Genomic DNA, 19,741 nt, shown 5'->3' with positions numbered 1-19,741 from the left:
GGGACCTAGCAGACCCTCTTCGGTCTAAACTCTCGATGCCAGGCCACTGGGGAGCATTTCCGCAGCCCTCTTCCGCCAGCCTGGCCCTGCTCCTTTAGCCCGAGGTCTTATCCCTGGAGCAGCCCTGCCCTAGCTTCTTCACACCCTCCCTGGTCTGAAACCTGAAGTGTCATTAATTAGAGTTCAGAGAAAGCCCTCAAGGTCTGCTTCAGGTGAATGTTATGCTTCCACCAGAAAAGACCTCTAAATCGATCAGGTTTTTATTAATGTTATAAAATAACATTATATATATTATATAATACATATAACATATATATAATGATGTTAATATACTAAATACTAATATGAAAACAGGGCATGTTTTAAGAACATAGCACAAAACAGAAACCTACTCAAGAGTCTTCAAAGACATTTGGGTGAAACTGGCTGCACTATCACTTTTACTTTTCATAAAATTCCACTCTTTTTTTTTTTTTAATTTTTAGTATTTACCGGCCAAGAGGTCCTCTAAAACCTCCCAGAGACTTGTCCTGGAGCAGAGGAACGGTTTCCTTTTTTTAAATAGCTCCCAGCTGGGGCTCTGCGGGCTGGGGGAGGGGGGGGGCCTCAAGGGCCCCAGATGGCCGGGCTGGGCCGGCACAGGTGTGAGGCCATAGGTGGGAGGGGACCCCGGGCATCCGTATTTCCACCAAGCTCTCGGGTGACGCTGATGCTGAGGGTGCTATGAGCACCCTTGGGGAACCACTGGCTTAGAAGCCACATTTTTATCCAGGGTCATTTACACTTTCTGCGCCCAAATCGCAGGGAGCAAGAGACAGCTGTTCACCTATGACCCCGAGGCTGCCGTGGCCGGTACCTCGGCCTAAGGGGCTCGGCGCCCCTGCTTGACCCATGTGCCCAGGGAGGCCGCTGCCCAAGGGCTGACCCAGCGGTGCGCCCAAAGCCCAGGGTGGTGCTGGCTCCCTTCTCAGTGCTCCCCCCGCCCCACATCCCCTGGGGCCTGCCCTAAGCCTGGGGGCCCTGGACCCCGTGGGGCCCGGGGACAGTCCCCTGCTCCGGGGCGCCTCCCCGAACACGCGGTGCAGGACCCAAGGGCTGTACCTGGGGGTCCACCGGCCTGAGCATGGGCGGCGTCCGGGCGGGCTGCACCCCGCTGATGCTGAAGGACTCGGACCTCGGGGGCAGCGCGGGGTCGGATATCCTGTTGGCGACCTTGTGCGGCATAGCGGGCGAGCTCTGCCGGTTCAGCCTCGAGCGCTCTTCCACCTGGAGGTCAAAGCAGACGAGACGGACACAACCCAGGCCTGAGGGCCGGCGGGAGGCTGCTCTGCGTCCTCGGCCCTCAACGCCCCGCACCTGCTCTGCGGCAGGCACCTTTGGAGAAGCTCTTCTCTGGGGCCCCGGGGGTGGGGGTGGGGCAGGCCGTGACCCCGGGGGCCTGGGATCGAGTCCTGCGCGGGCTCCCCACAGGGGCCTCCCTCTCTGTGTGTCTCAGGAATAAATAAATAAAATCTTAAAAAAAAAAAGCAGATCCTTTTAAAACAAAAGTAGGAGGGGGCAGCTCGGGTGGCTCAGCGGGTGAGCACCTGCCTCTAGCCTAGGCCATGACCCAGGGTCCTGGGATCGAGTCCCCCATCAGACTCCCTGCATGGAGCCTGCTTCTCCCTTGCCTGTGTCTCTACCTCTCTCTCTCTCTCTCTCTCTCTGTGTCTCTCATCAATAAATGAATAAAATCTTAAAAAAAAAAATAAAAGGCAGATCCTTTCTTCAAACAAAAGTAGGAGGGGGCAGCCCGGGTGGCTCAGCAGGTGAGCGCCTGCCTCCGGCCTAGGCCATGACCCCGGGGTCCCGAGATTGAGTCCCGCGACAGGCTCCCCACATGGAGCCTGCTGCCCCCTCTGCCTGGGTCTCAGCCTCCTTCCCTCTCTCCCTCTCTCTCTGGGTCTCTCGGGAAGGAGTCCCACCTTACACCACCACCTGCCCCGAGCCGGGAGCCATCACCCCGTGCTGCCGGGCCCTGCGCTAGGGCCGCCGGCCGGAGTTGGGCCTCCCCAGCAGTCTCTCCCGCGCTGCCTGGCTCTCATCCTGCCAACGGGTCGCCAGGCTGTGGAGCCGCCAGGGAGCCCGAGGGCGGTGTGGGGGCATCGGGTGCCCGGGGAAGGCGGACTGCCTGGAGGAGGCGCCCACACCCCTTCCTCAGGGCCCCCACGGGCTGCGGCCCTCCCTTCAGCGGACTTCCCGCACCGTTTCCTTCCCCCTCTTTAGGGCCCTTTCTTTCCCCTCATCTCCCTGCTCCGCTTCCGGCCTGGACTCTCCCCAGGCCCGTCCACGCGTGACCTGCATTTTCGCTCCTGTCTCCCTGCCGGCTGCCCTCCGGGGCCACTTCATCTCCCTCGTCATCCCCCTTCTTGCGGAGTCTGTCTCGGCCCAAGGCAGGGGCCTGAGCAGAAGTGTTCCCCAGGAAAGGCCCACGGGCCGGGGGGCGCCCCTCCGTGGGAGGACACCCCCACCCCCTGTCCACATCTGGAGCCTGCAGACTGTCAAGGAGGGCATCTCCCATGGAGATTTAGATGAACACGACGGACACTGCGAGGCACGACTGAAGATCTGCGACAGCTTCAAGAGGCCTAGGCCTTTGCTTTCAGATCAATCTCCTCCTGCCCTTTATTTCTGTAGGGTCAGTTTGGCAGCCCTATATTCCAAACCTCCAAGGCAGCGCCCCCCGCCGTGACCCTGCAGTGTGAGCCGGACCCCCCTTCTGCTGACTCACTGATGAGGGTTCCAAGTGCCCGCCAGGGAGCCCACCTGCAGGCCAAGACCCGTCTCCAGGGGGCGCCTTCTTCACCTCACTGCCTGATTTGAAATAAAAATCCACAAGAGCTGTTCTTTCCCATCCTTCCTATTCCATTTTAAATCTTTCTAGATGCAGACTCAGCCTCAGATACAGAAGCCTGTTATTAGGTGCTTATATTAACTGCAAACGTCTTAACATAACGAGGGGGGCTGAAGAATAGAAAACCGTGCCCCCGCTTCTACCCGGGGGAACTCAACATCTCCTCTCCCACCATAGCTGTGCAGGGTACATACGATTGGCATCCAGTGGACTTTGGTGTTGAAACTCCACATCCTCCCCCCCCCCCAAAAAAAGAAACTCCACGTCCCAGAGCTCACCACACACCAAACCAGGTTAGCTACCCAAAGCCAGAACGTGTATACTTTGCGTACGCGCGTGTGCAAAGTATTACATCAGCAGTAATTATTTGACCACTGCACGGAGCAAAAAAATAAAAAAGCCAGGTTTGAGCTGAGACCATGAAGAAGAGAAAGTCCCACAAAGACAGATAAACTCAGACTAAGCCATGCACTGTATTCTCTTCTAAATACTAGTGTCCTTGAAAAGAAAGTGACGACTTCCAGACCACTGGACTCGGCCAAATATTAGCCATCTGCTTACTTCCCCGGAAGAGTGGAGAACACTTGCTGTTATTATTATCTTTTCAAGCTATAAAACACCCTCAGTTTTAACACACTTAGAGACAGCACATTCTGAAAGCACTAGAAAAAGTCTGCCTTGAGGGGACGGAGTCGAAGAGGATGCCACCGTGAGCAAAGAAACCTTTTTTGAGACGAAGAATCCTTTTGGCAACAGCCAGCAGCAAGGTTCCAGTAAAGGGGGGACTCTTAGCACAGGCCACACGGCTCCAGAGCCACGTGGGAAATGAACAGGGCAGGAAAGTGAGGCGCCGAATTCACAGGCAGGTAACGGGTTTGGAGGGGAGTGGGGTGGAGGCCATGGGGTTGCATGTGGACTGCCCTTGTGAAATCCAAACCAGAAACAACAGAGGCAAAACACTTATTCCTGGTGGGTGACAGTGGCCTTGGAAACAAAACGTGACTGTGCTGAAGACTGTATTTCATTGTATCTGCACAGGGCCTAGAATTTCCATGGCGCGCTCACATACGCGATGGCCCGGGGGCATTCCCGAGAGGCAGGACGCGCAGCTGGGGAAGCTGCACCTCGGGAAGGCTACAAGACTTGTCCCGGCCCCCCAGCCCGGCGGTGGGAGAACTCGAACTCAAACTTCTTACTCCTTCCCAGGTCTCTCTCATGCCAGATCTTAAGAGAGCGAAGCAGAAACCGTGGAAAGAAGGGAGCAGAGCTGTAAACTCTAAATGGTAATTTGGGACCTCATATGTAAAATGACTCATATAAAAAGGGGGAAAAAAAACCCCACATCAGTGTAGAGTAGGGAAAACCAAGTGGAGGGGTTCTTACATGCAGGGATTTCAGCGTCCAACGGGCTGATGAGATATAAAGAGACATCTTGGCCCATCGTTTGCCAAATTACACCATGGCCAGATGACTGGAATGCATCACAGAGTAAGAACATGATGGAGTGTTGAAAAAAATTAAAATACAATCTCATACAGTATTCATGTGGGGACAGCATTCAATCACAGCAGCGTGTTGATGGAGATTTAAAAAAATACGGGGGTGGGGGGGAGGGCACGCGCAATTACTGCCAGGCCCATCCACATGCTATTTTAAGGAAAGGAATCTGCTCCGTTATAAGCAAAAAGGTATTATAAGAAAAGGAATCTCCATCTTTCAAAAAGTGACAATGAGAAAAAACAACCTCCAGGTTCTGCTGATGGTTTTTGTTTGTTTGTTTTTTGTTTTTTTTTTTGTTTTTCCTGCTGATGTTTAACAGAATATCATACTGATATTTTTACCAAACAAATCTAACTTCCATCCCAATCCAGAAGTGGCCGAGAATTTGCAAGGGGTGAAAATGCCTTGACCTCGCCCCTTTCCATAGAGACCGGAAGGTTCCTCTCTGGCCCAAATCTGAAAATCACAGTCAGTGTGACAATCGGGACAAAGCTCTCCGTCAAAGGAGGGAGGGAAGAGCTTGACAAGATGTGCAGAGGAGTATTTTCATTTCTTCTTATTACATCCAAAAGATTAATGAGAAAGCTCATGCGAAATGCGACGATGACCTAACGTTTTACAAAGTGAAGCAACAAAATCACCGAGGGTGAGGCACTGTACCATCACAGCAGCTGCCGAGAAACTGTCGGTTTGAAAAATAAAAAAAAGGAAGAGAAATAAGGGGATGAGAAAGTAACCAAAGAAGGACAAACCATCCCGGGGGGGAGGTAGAGAGCTGAGGTACAAGTCACAGAGGCTGCAGGGGGAGGAGCCCGTGGCATGGGCACCGCTGGCCCCTCGTCCCTGGCAAGGATCACTTCCATTTTAGACCCTGGGAGAGGATGCATTTGAAAAAGAAAGGTACCTTTTATTCTAACTGCTAAAGAGAGTTTAACTCAGGTTCTTTCTCTTGGCTGATGAGTAAGATTCGGCTGGGCTTGAAATTCTGTCCACATCTAAAGTTTTGAAATGTATTTTGTTGTCTAGCTACTTTCAGCCCCAGCAACCTCACTGCTATAGGGAAAGAAACCTTTAAATAATGCTTGAGAAGTTCATATGCTGCTCGGAGAAGCATTAAAAAGGTCAAGGAGACCAGGATCCTCACACCCATTTTTCTTCCCATTTTAAGAAGTGGGTGTTAAGAGAATGATGAATCAAACCAAAGCAGACAATTATTTGTTCTTATTTGTGTACCAGTCCCTCCAGTTCCAAATTCAGCCCATCACTTATCCAATGATCTAAATGTTTCATCTCTCTTCTAGAATATGAACACCCACTCTAAGACTTGGGAACGGTTTCATGAATAGATTGGTTAGTTGGAAGCCAGATTACGTTAACCACACCCAGGAGGATAGGACTAAAGATGAATCCCCAAAGAATGTTCCCACACACGTCTAGAATTGCGTGAAGCCCAAAGAAGAGTGCCAGCTGCTAGGAAGCCAGAGGCCTTGGAAGATGTCACCCACCAGAGGTGGCCCAGATTTATGATGGCCGGGGAACCTCACATCGGGAGTGCTTGCTGACACAGCTGGGTTGTTTGCACGACCAACTGCTGTGTTTCTTTCACTGCTAGGAGCCTGGCCAGGAAGCACAGAGGAATTAGAAGGTCTAGGAAACCATCTTGATGGTATCTGCAGAGATTGGCCTCCAGGAATGCCACGACTTCCGGAAGCTCGGGAACTGTGACCTAATTCCGAACAGAGAGGATAGGCCGGGAAACTTAGCGAGGAGGACAAAGAGTAACTAGATAACCATGAAGTCAAAGTGGTTAAGTTCACATCAGAATGTGCCGGGTAGAGGTGGAAGGAAGGACGTGGGAACGGCTCCGCGCTTCTCCCCCTTTGCTGGAACATTTGCACATGAGGGAACTGCATGGGGGTAAGGAGGGATTCTGGGATGTTTTGCAAAGAATCACGATCTTCTCCAGTGGGGTCTGTGGGTGCGCCTCTCCTAGACTCATGCCTGGGGCTGGGAGCACCGAGGGCCATGTGGTCATGCATCAAGAAGAGGTCATTTAGCGATGCAGCACTTCTTAGAGGTGTTGAGGCACTTGGAAGGATGCATGAATTCATGCCCCTCCTGCCCCGAGGTCCGCAGGAGTCTCTAAGGCCCTCCTTACTTGCAGTGATGGACAACTTGGGGCTGGTCACTTTGAAGATGTTGGGGGAAGACACACAAACGACCTTAGACCCTAACTCTTGAGTTGGACTACATCCTTGGGAGCGAGATCGCCGTGGAGATCTCACTGTGGTCCTCCAGGCTTCCTGAGCCTTCAGGGGTTCTTCAAGACCAACTCTAATAGGATAAGCTGGTCCACCTTTCTTCCGTGAGTGATGCTCCAACAGGAGTCTTGATCTGGCATCATTAATCTCTGCAGGTGCTACTGGCATTAGCTTAGCGGAGCCTAATTTCTCAGCCTTCTGAACACCTGCCATGATCAGGAGCTGTGAGTGTAGTTTAGCTGAGGGTTTCAACTTGGCAGGGCCAGAAAACGATTTAGCAGTGGAAGAAGGTGGCACATCTCTGCCAGCCAGGACGCACATCAGCTGCTGTCTAACAGCAGAGTGATTCTGCTTGGCTGGAAGAACAGGTGGGTTATTAAAGGGTCGGTGCTGTACCTGGGAGTAGGATCACAAAATTGAGTTATTGATCTAAGAGAAAGAGGCAGCTGTTAGAGACACAGGTAAATACAAATCATCTTTATAGACTCTAAAGGGAAGTGATCAAAAACATTCTTTATGTGGAATCAAACGATTTTCTCTACAGATTCCGTTTTTCTAAGTTTTAAAAGAAAAAAAGTTTGGTTTCTGTAAAAATAGCACACGATCACCATAAAAGATTTAAGCAACATATGAGAATACAAGAAAGTTCAAAGAAAAAAATTGTTTGTGCTGCCCTTAAACAATCATCGTTAACATTGGGGCGACATCACTTCAAGCATTTTCTATATATATATATGTAAAAGAACAAAAAAATAAAAAGACGGGAATATGTTTATAAAAATGGGATCTTAGGTAAGAAATCTAGTTCTGGTAAGACTGTACTCTAGATAACTTGAAATAAGCTCTAGCACCTGAAGATACTAGAAGAAAATACAAAATACCACAAACATCCTCTTAAATGACTGGCTATGCTTACAAGGAAATAAAGGAAATCACTGGGTGCCACAAACAATGACAGACCTGAAAACCAGGGTTTTAAGCACACAGACTGACACAGCGACTCCTGGGAAGGTTGTTAAGCTTGGCTGATCTTGTTTTTTTTTTTTTGCTCTGTCCACTGGGTCATCACCTTTTTTCCTCCCATCCAAAGAGTTTTAAATTAGATTTTTAAAATAGCTCATCACAAGGCCGAGTTCTTAAAAATCCGCCCTTACTCTAGTAGTTGAGCAAATGAAGAACCAGGGCTTTGGAAGTACTTGCAAAAGAACTAGCAATGACCTCTGATCCTGAAAGCAGTCGCCACAACCGCGGGTCTGAGACCAACTGTGCCTCCATTCACACCGCAACGGAACAAGGGAGAGTCGGCGGCAGTGCTAACGATCACTTTTAGGGTCTAGGTACAGACAGGAAATGATTATACCTAAAATTCCCTAAGTCTTTACTGAATCATCTTCTTTCATGGGGGAAGTCATTAAATATCCTCACGCTGCAAACTCATTCGGACCCTTACGACAAAAGTGACTTTTCTACTTCCTGTTATTGTTTACAAAAATCCCCTGTATCCAAGAAGATACCAAAAAAAAAAAAAAAAAAAAAAAAAAAAACCAAAATCCCTGAAAAACAAAAATCACTAATGGATTCAGGTGCCTTGCCAATTCTCTACAGAAATAATACTATGGCTCTTCCAAAAGCAAAGCATGCACTGCTCACGAGGCATCGCTTTCCAGTGGCGTCGCACTAGTTTAATTCTCTACTTCTACTGGGTCAACTCACCGCAGCCACCAGCCCGGCCGGCGGGACATGGCTACACTTGCTGGAGCACTTACCTCCTTGGCCCATGCTGGCTTCTCGCTAGGACTCATCCCTTCCTTGTAATGGTACAGTGGCTTCTTCTCCACAGGCCTCTGCTCCTGCCGCTGGTGCTGGAGGGAAACCAAGTAGTCTCTCTCTTGCTTCAGCTGTCTCTGTAGTCTTTCTGCTTGTCTCTGTTCTTCCAATTGTTTGCGTTTATATTCCTATCCAGACCAGGAAAGAGAAGCAGAGAAAGGGCCAAATCACCATATGGAAACCACTGGCCGGCACCGGAGAAGCATGCAGTGGAGCCCAGAGAGATGGTAACACGAGGCCTGAATGCCAACAGAACCACAGAAGGATGTCAGGGCGTGTTACAGAGATAGGCTCCAGCCGGGGCTTAGCACGTCACGAAAACACTCTTGCCTTCGTGGCAATCCCTGCAGCACACCCCCCATTGCAAAGTGACTTGTCCCTGACCTGTGACCAAGAGAGTAGCAATAATGAGGACATCTGGATGGTCAGCACCACCCCTACAGGGAGCCATCCACTTCCCGATTTAGTAACCAAACCATTCAAACATGTCCAATGAAGCCCCAAACTAAGTGAGTAGCTACAGGTATTGCTCAAATCCTCTTTCGTTGAACAAAACTTGGTCCAACGAAGGCCATTGGCAAGCATATGCAGAGGCTGAAAAATATCACAGTGCCGCTGAAGAAGAAGTTCAGTTAAAAAAAAAATACATCAAGAAGCTCATTTGGAGAGCAGTGCGATAATAATAAAAAAAGCACTTCAAGTGGAAGCCGCGTGAGCAGGGAACACAAAATGTTCCCATCGTAAGGGTAAAACTAATAGTCTGCAGATGAAATATGACTGCAGAGCTGAGTGGGTTCCTACAGAAGAGGTGCCTTTTGCTGTGATTGTATTCCAGCACGTTGCAAATGACCTTAAAAATTACTTTGCGATAAACACGGTGGGTCTCGAAAACAGCCCCAACTGGTAATACGCCCGGATTCGTGCGAAAGTTTCGCAAAAAGAAGGAGGCACTAAGGGATGCCTCCAGGTGCCTCACATGTATTCGGGTGGCAAACTAGGTCAGGAAACGTAGTAAGCTCCCACGAGCCTTTGGAGGTCCATGGGGCTCGGAGGACCCCCCCTCCCAGGACCGGCGTGTTAGGGGGCACACACAAGGACACACGCGCACACACGCAGGAGGAACACAGAGCAGGTGGCTGGCCCTCGGCTTTCCCATTACCAGAAGTAGAGCTTGTTCATGCAGTAGCTGCTGCTGCAAGATCTCTAACTGTCTCTGCTCCTCCTCTAACTGTCGCCTGATGTACTCCTGGAGAGGTAGGCAGCAGAGCACGCACAGCGACACAGGAGGGAGAGAGAGAGAGAAAAAGAACCGGTAATTTCAAAGGTGACAAGAGCTGCCAAGGAAAGTGTGGAAGGAAGGAGGGAAATTAAAAAAAAAAAAAAAACAAAAAAACACCAAAAACCAAAATATACCCAGACACGTCCTCTCACCACACGGGGAAAGTAGGGAAGCGAAAGCCCTTGTTGGCGGCCCAAAGCCCCAGGCCTCGCGGCTCTCATGAACGCGGCCAGTCGAAAGCTTTCCAGCGCAGGTTCCCCCGCCCCGGCTCCCCACGCAGCAAGGCCAGGGGTCCAGGGGCTCCTGTGCGCGGCGGGAAGGAATCCTCGTGGGCTGTGGTCAGCCCGCGAGTGTCACAGGAGGGCCCGCAGAGGCTGGGGTGTGACCGTCACTCGCACCCAGGTCCCCGCACCCGCTCGGCCCTACGCTGTGCGAACAGAAAAGCCCTTCCGAAGCCACGGCTGGGCCGGCTCGCTGATCGGGCCTCGGGGCCACGTTCCCAGGACCACCCCCCGGGGCTGGGGGGACCCCAAGATCAAGGTGGGTCAGAAGGCTCGGCCCGGCAGGAAGCCAGGTGCCACGCGGGCATCGCCACCAGTGGGCATCGCCAGGGCTGTGCGTCCTGCTTCTGGAAGAGGCGAGAGGAGTGGGCTGATGAGCAGTCCCGCGGACCCCCCTCCACCCCCAGGGTGGCTGGTTCAGGAGCTTCCTCCCGGGGATTCCCCCCAGGGTGGCCAGCTCAGGAGCTTCCTCCCGGGGACCCCCCTCCAGCCCCCAGGGTGGCTGGTTCAGGAGCTCCTTCCCAGGGAAACCCCTCCAACCCCCCACCCCCACCCCCTGGCGGCTGGCTCAGGAGCTCCGCCCTGGGGACCCCCTCCCAGGGTGGCTGGCTCAGGAGCTTCGTCCCAGGGACCCCCCAGGGTAGCTGGCTCAGGCACTCCGTCCTGGGGACCCCCCTTCACCCCCCAAAGTGGCTGGCTCAGGAGCTCCGTCCGGGGACCTCCCTCTACTCCCGAGGTCAGCTGGCTCAGGAGGTCCATCCCAGGGACCCCAGGGACCCCCCCCCAGGGTGGCAGCTGGCTCGGGAGCTCCATCCCGGGGACCCCAGGGACCCCCCTCCAGGGTGGCTGGCTCAGGAGCTCTGACCCGGGGACCCCAGGGACCAACCCCCCCAGGATGGCTGGCTCAGGAGCTCCGTCCGGGGACCTCCCTCTACTCCCGAGGTCAGCTGGCTCAGGAGGTCCATCCCAGGGACCCCAGGGACCCCCCCCAGGGTGGCAGCTGGCTCGGGAGCTCCATCCCGGGGACCCCAGTGACCGCCCCCCCAGGGTGGCTGGCTCAGGAGCTCCACCCGGGGACCCCAGGGACCACCCCGCCCCAGGGTGGCTGGCTCAGGAGCTCTGTCCCGGGGACCCCAGGGACCCCCCCAGGGTGGCTGGCTCAGGAGCTCCGTCCCGGGGACCCCCCACCCCCCCACCTGCTCAGGAGTGCCTACCTGCTCGTGCTCGGCGCGCCTCCTCTCCTCCTCCCGCCGCATCTGCTCCTCGTAGTGGCGGCGCTGCTCCCGCTCCTGCTGCTTCCGCAGCTCCTTCTCCCGCCGCTGTTGCTGCGGGGCCACAAGCAGGGGAGCGTGAGGGGGGCACAGGGTGCAGGGCCTTCCGACGGTGGGGGCACCAAGAGCAAGCCGGGGTCACGCAGGTCCCCGCGGCCCGTGCCATAGGCTCCCCGGGTTTTACTCCCCCGGGGCTCCCGCCCAGTGCACCCCCCCCATGGGGCCGGGGGTTCCACTCAGGGGCAGGAGGCCCCCGCCGCACGGGGACATAGGACATGTGACATGTCAGCAAACCGCTGAGGAGATTCTGCGGGTCCTACACGCGTGGGCAAAGCTCGCCACCCGGTCTCTGACACGCGCAGGACAAACATTGCACAGGTGAGAGAAAGCAGGATCCAAGGCGATCAAGTGACCTGCTCGAGGCCATTCGGGAGTTAGTGGCCAGAATTCACTGCCTCTGACCCCATCCGCCACCCCACCCGCCACCCCACGCTGCCTTTCTTTACTCTCTGGAGTATTCTCCGGTCCGTGTGCATTTCAACTTCTCACCGAGTGAGACCCTTACACGCGCATCAGGACAGCCGACGGGGTGACAGGCCTTTCGTGCTCGGCCTTACTTAATGGTCACAAAGATCTGCCGACGTGGAGGTTACTATTACCATCCCCAGGCCCCATGAGAAAACGGAAGCGCGGAGACACCCGGCAGTTGCCCAAGGTCCCCCTCCTGTTGCAGGTCATGCCCCCCAGTCGGTGGCGGAGCTTGATTTCAAAGCACAGAAGATGAAGAGGCAACAGCAGTGATAGACGGGAAACGATCGGGCTCTTCCTCGTGCTCTGGGAAAGGGAGCCCATCTCGGGGTAGTTAAGGAACCAACGGTTCTCGGTGGGACAGTACCGTCCCCCAACCCCTGGAGCACTGGGAATGTGCAGGGCCCTGGGGGAGTTCTTCTCTCGTCTCTAGGACTACAGGCCATGCCTGGCACTTCGTGTGAGGGGCCAGGGATGCCAAACATCCCAAAATGCACAGGACGCTCACACATCACAAAGTGTCTTCCTACACTACATGCCACCCGTGCTCCTTTGGAGAAGGGCCGCAGCCCTATACTGGCATTAGGATTTCTTCTTCCTCGAATATGAGGTTTGGGGGAATCCATGCGAGGGGCTCATTCCCCTTTAACATTCTCAACAGCACTTCGCTGCCCGGCTGAGAAGATGGGAGTTACTCAAAGCAGAATGGACCGGGCCTATATCACACTGACAAGCGAGCTTAGGGCAACCAGGGAAAGAACCTTCTGGTACAAAAGCTCTCCGTCACAGGCCCAGCTAAACCAAGCAGACGTTGGAAACGCCAAAGAAGCCCACGAATGGGGAGGCCTTCCTAAGGTGGCTCCCGCCTGCAAGCCCCGGGCCTGCTGTCTTCCAGTGACCTCTGACGCTTGGAGGTGAGCTACAATTTTTTGAGACTCGGGATCAAGTTGGAGATCAAGAATTACTCGTCCTCCTTAGACTGTAGGGGATAGGGAGCCACTGTAGGACGTTCTGCAGTCAAATGCCAGGACCCGACTTGCGTTCTCAAGGGGCCTCCGGACAGCCGTGGGAGGGGGCAAGACTGGAAGCCGAAGTGCAGAGCGAGGCCGTTCTCTGGGTGCAGCCAGAAATGACAGGGCACACGGGGCACCCATGAGTCAGGCAAAGGCAGCGGGGGACCCATGTTCACACTCACGGCTGGGAACCGTGACGCAGCCAAAACGCAGACAGACTCAAAGCTACCCAGATTTCCAGCTCTTCTAACAGGACTGGAGTGGACGCCAACTTAGAAGGAGAAATTAGAATTAGGCCAAAATAAAATAGGCAGGATTTGGGGACTATGGGGCTTGGGAGGGTGAGGGAAATTCCTGGCCAAGGAGCAGGGCAGACGGTTTGAAACAGGAGGAAACGCAGGTTTGGGGAAAGGAACGAGGGGTATATTGGGGGATGGGGATGAGTCCAGCTCCAGACGTGTAATTATTTGTTTTACAGAAAAATAATACCGGAAGATGCGAGTAGAAAACATCATCAGAGGAACTGCCTGAATAATTTGGATTACAGACCCAAAACAGAGATCTTTCCAACACTCAACCCAAGTGAATCAATGCCAGCGCAGAGGATAGAATAATTATGTGTACAGATCTGGCTCCTGGCAGGAACTAGCCCTACTTTAGCTAACATTTCAAGTTTTTTACTCCCACCACTGGCCTCTTTCTGGACAAAAAAATAAAATAATCAAGGCTTTTGAAGATTTAGCTGATTTTTATGTGAAGGATTTGTACATTTTCAACCCCTTTGCCGGGAATCAATACTGTTTTATAATTACATGCCACTCAGGTTCCTTGTGCAAGGTGTACACAGTATTGATTGCAACTCAAGAGGGTCTGTAGTTTCTGAGAAAGACACTCAGAAGTGACTAATAATTAATAATGATCTCACTCAGATCAGCTGCCGCTAACGCATGGAGGCATCTGCCGGGGCTTCGGTTCCTGTGGCGAGGTTGGAAAAATAAATCACTTGCCCAACCTTCTGAGGGCACCTTGCCAATTTCCAGCTGCTGTGTTTCAACGTCAATGCCTTTCCCGGAAAAATCTTTGCTCTCTTTCCTCCTGGGCGTGGGGCTATTTGAGGGGACATACCAAAGGCCGGGTCCCTGGCCTCAAGCAGACACCTCACCTCTACAAAGCTCTGATGACGCCCGCTAGGAGCAGCTCACTGAGGGAAGGCCTGTGCTTGATTCCCGCTGGACCCGCAGCCCCCCACGTGTGGCTGGGCACCTGGCAGGGACACGGAAGGTTCTTTGGATTGACCCAAGGAAGAAATTTGGGGCAAAAGAGGACAACACAATATCTTACATTTCCTTGGAGGCATTTTCTGTCTCATCAAACCTTAAAGTTTATATCACATTGTGCCTTAAATTATGGTTATCTGAGTGTGTCTTACCTACTCTACAATCTCGCTGAAAGCTATTTGTGGGCAGGATCTCTGTTCCACTCCACTTTTTTATCTCCCACTAACTCCCAGTACGTCCCTGATACCACTGATCTTTGTTGCACTTAATACAGTAAACTGGGTTGCAAGAGAGGAGAAAGGCAAGCAGAGCCTCAGACAACCCCTCCACCCTTCTATGCCTTTCTGGGCCAGAATATTCTTTTGTGTTGAGCATAGACAAGGCCCGAGAGTATTTTTCTTTTCTTTTCTTTTTTTAAAAAAGATTTTATTTATTTATTCATGAGAGACACACACAGAGACAGGTGGAAACATGGACAGAGGGAGAACAGGCTCCCTGCCAGGAGCCTGATGCTCAGGGATCACGCCCTGAGCTGAAGGCAGATGCTCAATTGCTGAGCTACCCAGGCTTCCCCTGAGAGTATTTTTCTAAACCGAGAGCATTGACATGGCATCTATTTGCCATCTTAAAGAAAGGCGGGAAAGTAAAACAAGGGAATAAGAATCTAACCATTTCTAAATTTCATTTAAATCATGCATACAGTTGACAGCGGTCCTATTGTCAAAAAGGAATGGCTTACACCAACTGTCCTAAAACTTTTGACCAATGCCCCACCTTTCCTGAACTACCTAGAAGTATGTTTCCATCCACATCTTGTATCACTTAAATTAGATATCCAATAGGTTTTTATAAGTTTCTTAAATTTTTTTCCCCTGGTTGGGGGATGACTGATAATACCCACTCTGAAAATTTTCCAGACTAAAATCAGTATTATTGCCTTGCTCTATAGGAGTAGGTCACTGAGGTCTTCTTGTCCTTCTGTCTTCTACGGATCTTCCCAAAGAATAATTTTGTTTAGAGTAGTTTTGGTTCTCCCCCAGGGTGTTCCCCTCAGGCTCCCTCGAGTGGAGGCTGTGTGGTTGTATTTCAAGGATGTGAATTGGTCAGTTTACCCAAATGAAATAATCCTGTTCCCTTGCTCAGGGGAAGGGTTATCCATTACACCCAAATTGATTATGCAGAATTTTGGCTCTTTAAATTCTTGCAAGACAGGGATCCCTGGGTGGCGCAGCGGTTTAGCGCCTGCCTTTGGCCCAGGGCGCGATCCTGGAGACCCGGGATCGAGTCCCACGTCGGGCTCCCAGTGCATGGAGCCTGCTTCTCCCTCTGCCTGTGTCTCTGCCTCTCTCTCTCTCTCTCTGTGACTATCATGAATAAATTTAAAAAATAAATAAATTCTTGCAAGACAATATCACCTTAACTCTTAAGTATTCAATTCTTATTAAAGTTGAAACAAATAATCTCATGGCTGGTCATCACAAAAGCCATGGTGTTGATCTGTCTTTCCTTTGTTTTTTTGTTTTTTTTTTTAAATGATCCTTTTAAATTAAGTTTAACCAGCAGAAAGGTGTGAACTCCACTAGGGTGCTCTGGCTCTCGTAGAAGTGACTTTTGATGAACTGTCGGGCCAGACCCTGCACTTCACAATGTTATCAGAACAGCTGAATAAAGCTAAGCACTGTGTTTGTGGGAGGAACATCGCGTCCCACATTCTTCGCAGCACTACTCAACCATGACTAGGCAAATGTACAGGTTCTCAGTTATCCCAGAAAGCTGGCTCGAGCAACACATTTACTTGTATCCAATGGACAACGTGAATCTCAAACCACTCGAGTTCACCTCTTTTCTCAGGGGCTAGGGTTCTCAGAGTCAGACTGGTGGCCCCCTTCAGGCACCTGTGCCCGGGGGCACCATGTTGTTAAATGACCCTACCTGGCTTTGTCTTGTTTTTCTCTTCTGCTTTATAATCCCTTCTACTTAATTTTCTCTTCTATAAGAATTTTAGTTGCTGTATTAATCCTTGTAAGCAACCTTACGTCCTCTTTCTGGAACAAAGAAAAATCACAAAGGCTATGCACAAACAAATGAAAAATAAATCTTGGTTGTCATGAGAGACACCTAACTCTGGGAAATAAAGAAGGGGTAGTGGAAGGGGAGGTGGGCAGGGGGTTGGGGTGACTGGGTGATGGGCACTGAGGGGGACACTTGGCGGGATGAGCACTGGGTGTTATGCTAAATGTTGGCAAATTGAACTCCAATTAAAAAAATTAAAAAAAAATATTGGTTCTCCACAGATTTTATGACCTCAAAACCTCTCTTGGAAAGATGAAAAGGAGATAAACAATAAATTTAGACTTGTAATTTGGTTCTTTGTTTAAGAAGGTGGCACCTCTGTTGATATCACCTGAGCAAGTGGTTAAAGTTGTTTTTACAGCAATGGGGGCAGTTCCCTCTGATCCCACCACACCCTCTCACTGAAGGGCTGTGAAAGTGAGCAATGATGGCCCGCGTAGAACTGGCTGGCACCGAAGGGAAACAACACAGTCTCCTTCCTAATATAAAAGATCATCCAGTGCACCGGAGCAAATGTGGCTAAATGCAGCTCACCCATCATTCTACAACATGGAACCTTTTGGGAAAAAAGTACAGGATTAAAATCTGTACGTATGGCATTATTTTTACCTAAAAAAGTACTGCATCACTGACTATTCTAATTATAGGCTCACGTTAGCTCTGTCAGGTCAGTGAGGCAGATGTCATTTTCTGTATTTTCCTTTCCGACTCTAAAGAAGGTTCATTGCCTTGTCAATGGCCACATGCTAAGTTGAGGGATGATCATGAAATGAATACAAATCGTATCAGGCAGTGTCTATGGGTGTCAGGTGTTTGCTTGGCTGGGTGATTTACATGCTTCAACTCATTAAATCTCACAATATGACTACACACTTTATTACCATTTTACAGATAAGCAAATTGAGGCTTAAGAGGTAAACTGTTCCTTGTCACACAGCTGGAAGATGGTGGAGCTTGGAATCGAGCCCAGGTTGGTCTGACTCCATGCTATTTCCACTCCATGCCCTACCACTTCCCAGCCCTGGTACCTAGAAGAATGTTCCAGTGGTTGGAGAGGTAATGGGAAGCGCAGTTCCGAGTACGCAGGGAGTCACTGAGCAGGAGATACCTCATCTATCCTACCACCATCAGCATTTTCTTCAATATCCTTAAGAAATTCCAGATGGGATACTTGGCTGTTTTTTCTACTTACTGAATGTTCAGATTGAATTTGAATCTTGTTTTCATGACAGTCCTATAGATTTGGGGCTCTGGGTCCATCTATTATATGCATTACATTTCCCAATATATAGACTCAGGGGTAATACCCATGTTTGAGAATGAATATCCCATAGCTGCAGTGACATGTCACCGGGAGAGGAGGGGGTAGGTAAGAGGGGCCATACGGCCTGGGCAAAGAACACTGGATCAGAAATAGTAAGACTAGGCTCTGGTCCCACTTTGCCATAAAAACAAACATTTAGGGATCCCTGGGTGGCGCAGCGGTTTAGCTCCTGCCTTTGGCCCAGGGCGCAATCCTGGAGACCTGGGATCGAATCCCACGTCGGGCTCCCGGTGCACGGAGCCTGCTTCTCCCTCTCCCTGTGTCTCTGCCTCTCTCTCTCTCTCTCTGTGTGTGTGACTATCATAAATAAAAATTAAAAAAAATATAAAAAAACCCAAAAAAACAAAAAAAAACCCAAACATTTAGACCACAGTCTCAATAAATATTTCTCTAACAAATGAGTGAATGTTAAATGACCTTGAATATAAGTCACCGTAACCCAACCTTCAGCATGGGAGCAGGCTAGGTGACCTCACAAGTCTGTTCATCTAGCCTAAGTGAGGATGTATTGTGGAAAGCCCAACTAACAAATCAGAAAGAGAAGTGAAACAGTAGAATTTGGGTTTGCTCTTGAACAGCTCCACTTGTTTCTCAACTTGGGTGACATCCTGGAAGGGCTGAGAGAGGACCCCATTGACCATGGAAGACCTGAGTTGGCCTCCAGAAAACAGGCCAGCAGCTGACACAGGACCAAGTTGGGCTCCTTGGCAAATACCTCAAACCATCCCCTCGACAAAGAAGCTCTCTGTTCAAAGACACTTGGAGTGAAAGGACCCAGTGTGCCCTTTTGAATCGACCTCACAGCACACATGCCCCTCACTTAAGTAGGACTGTTCTCTAACAGGCCTTACAGCAGCTGTGAGGAGGGATGTTCGGGCCTTTGGGCATTCGTTAGCCCTTTTAAGACTTGCTCACATTTCAGTTTTGGAAAAACCTTTGTGAACCATCCATTTTTAGGGCAAGGGCATGGTTCCCTGCAACCAACACTAGGATTCTGAACAAACACTAGGCGGTGCCTCCCATGAGGCCAGGCACAGCCCCAAGCCCTTCACTCATATTAACCCATCAATTCTCACCACAACCCTTTGGGGCATGTGTTGCCGTCACTGTCCCCATTGGACAAATGAAGAAACCGTGGCACACACATGTCGATACCTCGCCCAGGTTCACTCGCTAAGTGCAAAGCCAGGACGATACCCTATGTCTGGCTCTTGCCATGCCACCTCTGTGGATTCGAAAGAAGCTGGTTGAGACATCTACATACACAAAGTGAAAGATGTCATCTTATGCTTTTTCAAGTTGGCCATTTTCTCTTCTTTTCATCCTTGCTTTCTTACCTACCTTTCCTCATAGTCCATGGAGACCCAGTGAGAAAGCTCGACAGACCAGGCGGGCCTCATTCTTTTCTTTTTAGACTTACTTTATGCTACTAAAGCCAAACCATTCAACCTACCCATTCAGAGACTTCCTGGAAAATTAACTGCCTAAATGAAGCTCTTCCTTTGGGTTCTCGGGCCAACTTTTGATCAGCAGGCAGTTCATCACTAAGCACCATCTGGGTACCTGTGTGCTAAGCTGGTTTTCACGCATGTAGTACAATGAATGAATGAAAGTTCTAACTGGACTGAGCTAAGAGAAGGCTTAATGAAGAATTCTGGTTTGGCCTCTTCTCCGGGAGCTTGTCAGTATGATCAAGCTCCTTATTATCTCTCAGCTACAGTTTCCACCCAGGGGAGCGGCTACTGGGGTCTTCCTGGGTACCATACAGGGAAGCCGGAATGACATCCTGAGTACCTATGACTCCATAGGTTAGTGAAAAGTCAAGTGCAGATATACCTCCAAATCCCTCTGCCACCATTTGGAAGCCTTAATAGGAGACTCTCAGATGGGATCTTGTGAAAACAAGCCTGTCAGAGACCGGTTTATTAACACAGTGTCCCACATCGGGATAGTACTGGAGACACTAAATCATATCATCCATGGAAAGGTTGGGGGAACTGGTGACAACTGGGAAAGAACATTCTCCTTGCCACAAACATTTCTGGGGCTGATGTGGAAGGTGATGTGGTTTTCTTTGGCATAACTAGTGTTAATGCAGGGATATCACAAGGACTTGAGTCGATAATAGGATACATAGCTAAATTAGGAGCTGCTCAAATACAGGATATGCTTCCTTACGCCTCTAAGCATATAAACAGAAATTTTATGTTAAAC

The 19,741-nt window shown here is 50.7% G+C and overlaps 1 protein-coding gene across 8 annotated transcripts in view; it reads right to left on the bottom strand.

Annotated features, from left to right (window-relative positions):
* TNIK (TRAF2 and NCK interacting kinase) overlaps positions 1-19,741 on the bottom strand; it is a 376,119-nt gene that overhangs the window by 55,664 nt on the left and 300,714 nt on the right. For 4 of the 8 annotated variants that reach the window (XM_026007747.2, XM_026007749.2, XM_026007748.2 and 1 more), the window contains exons 13-16: positions 11,256-11,366; positions 9,641-9,727; positions 8,421-8,609; positions 1,102-1,266 (exon numbers count right to left, since the gene is read on the bottom strand). In XM_026007747.2, coding sequence (XP_025863532.1) covers positions 1,102-1,266; positions 8,421-8,609; positions 9,641-9,727; positions 11,256-11,366 — 552 coding nt within the window. The remainder of the gene's footprint in view (positions 1-1,101; positions 1,267-8,420; positions 8,610-9,640; positions 9,728-11,255; positions 11,367-19,741) is intronic. The other 4 variants (XM_026007750.2, XM_026007754.2, XM_072752228.1 and 1 more) reach the window with 1 other exon arrangement.

The sequence above is a fragment of the Vulpes vulpes genome, chromosome 3, assembly GCF_048418805.1.
Source record: "Vulpes vulpes isolate BD-2025 chromosome 3, VulVul3, whole genome shotgun sequence".
In the NCBI taxonomy this organism is placed as follows: Eukaryota; Metazoa; Chordata; class Mammalia; order Carnivora; family Canidae; genus Vulpes; species Vulpes vulpes.
Note: the sequence above shows the minus strand (reverse complement) of the source record. Positions and strands in the feature narration are given on the sequence as shown.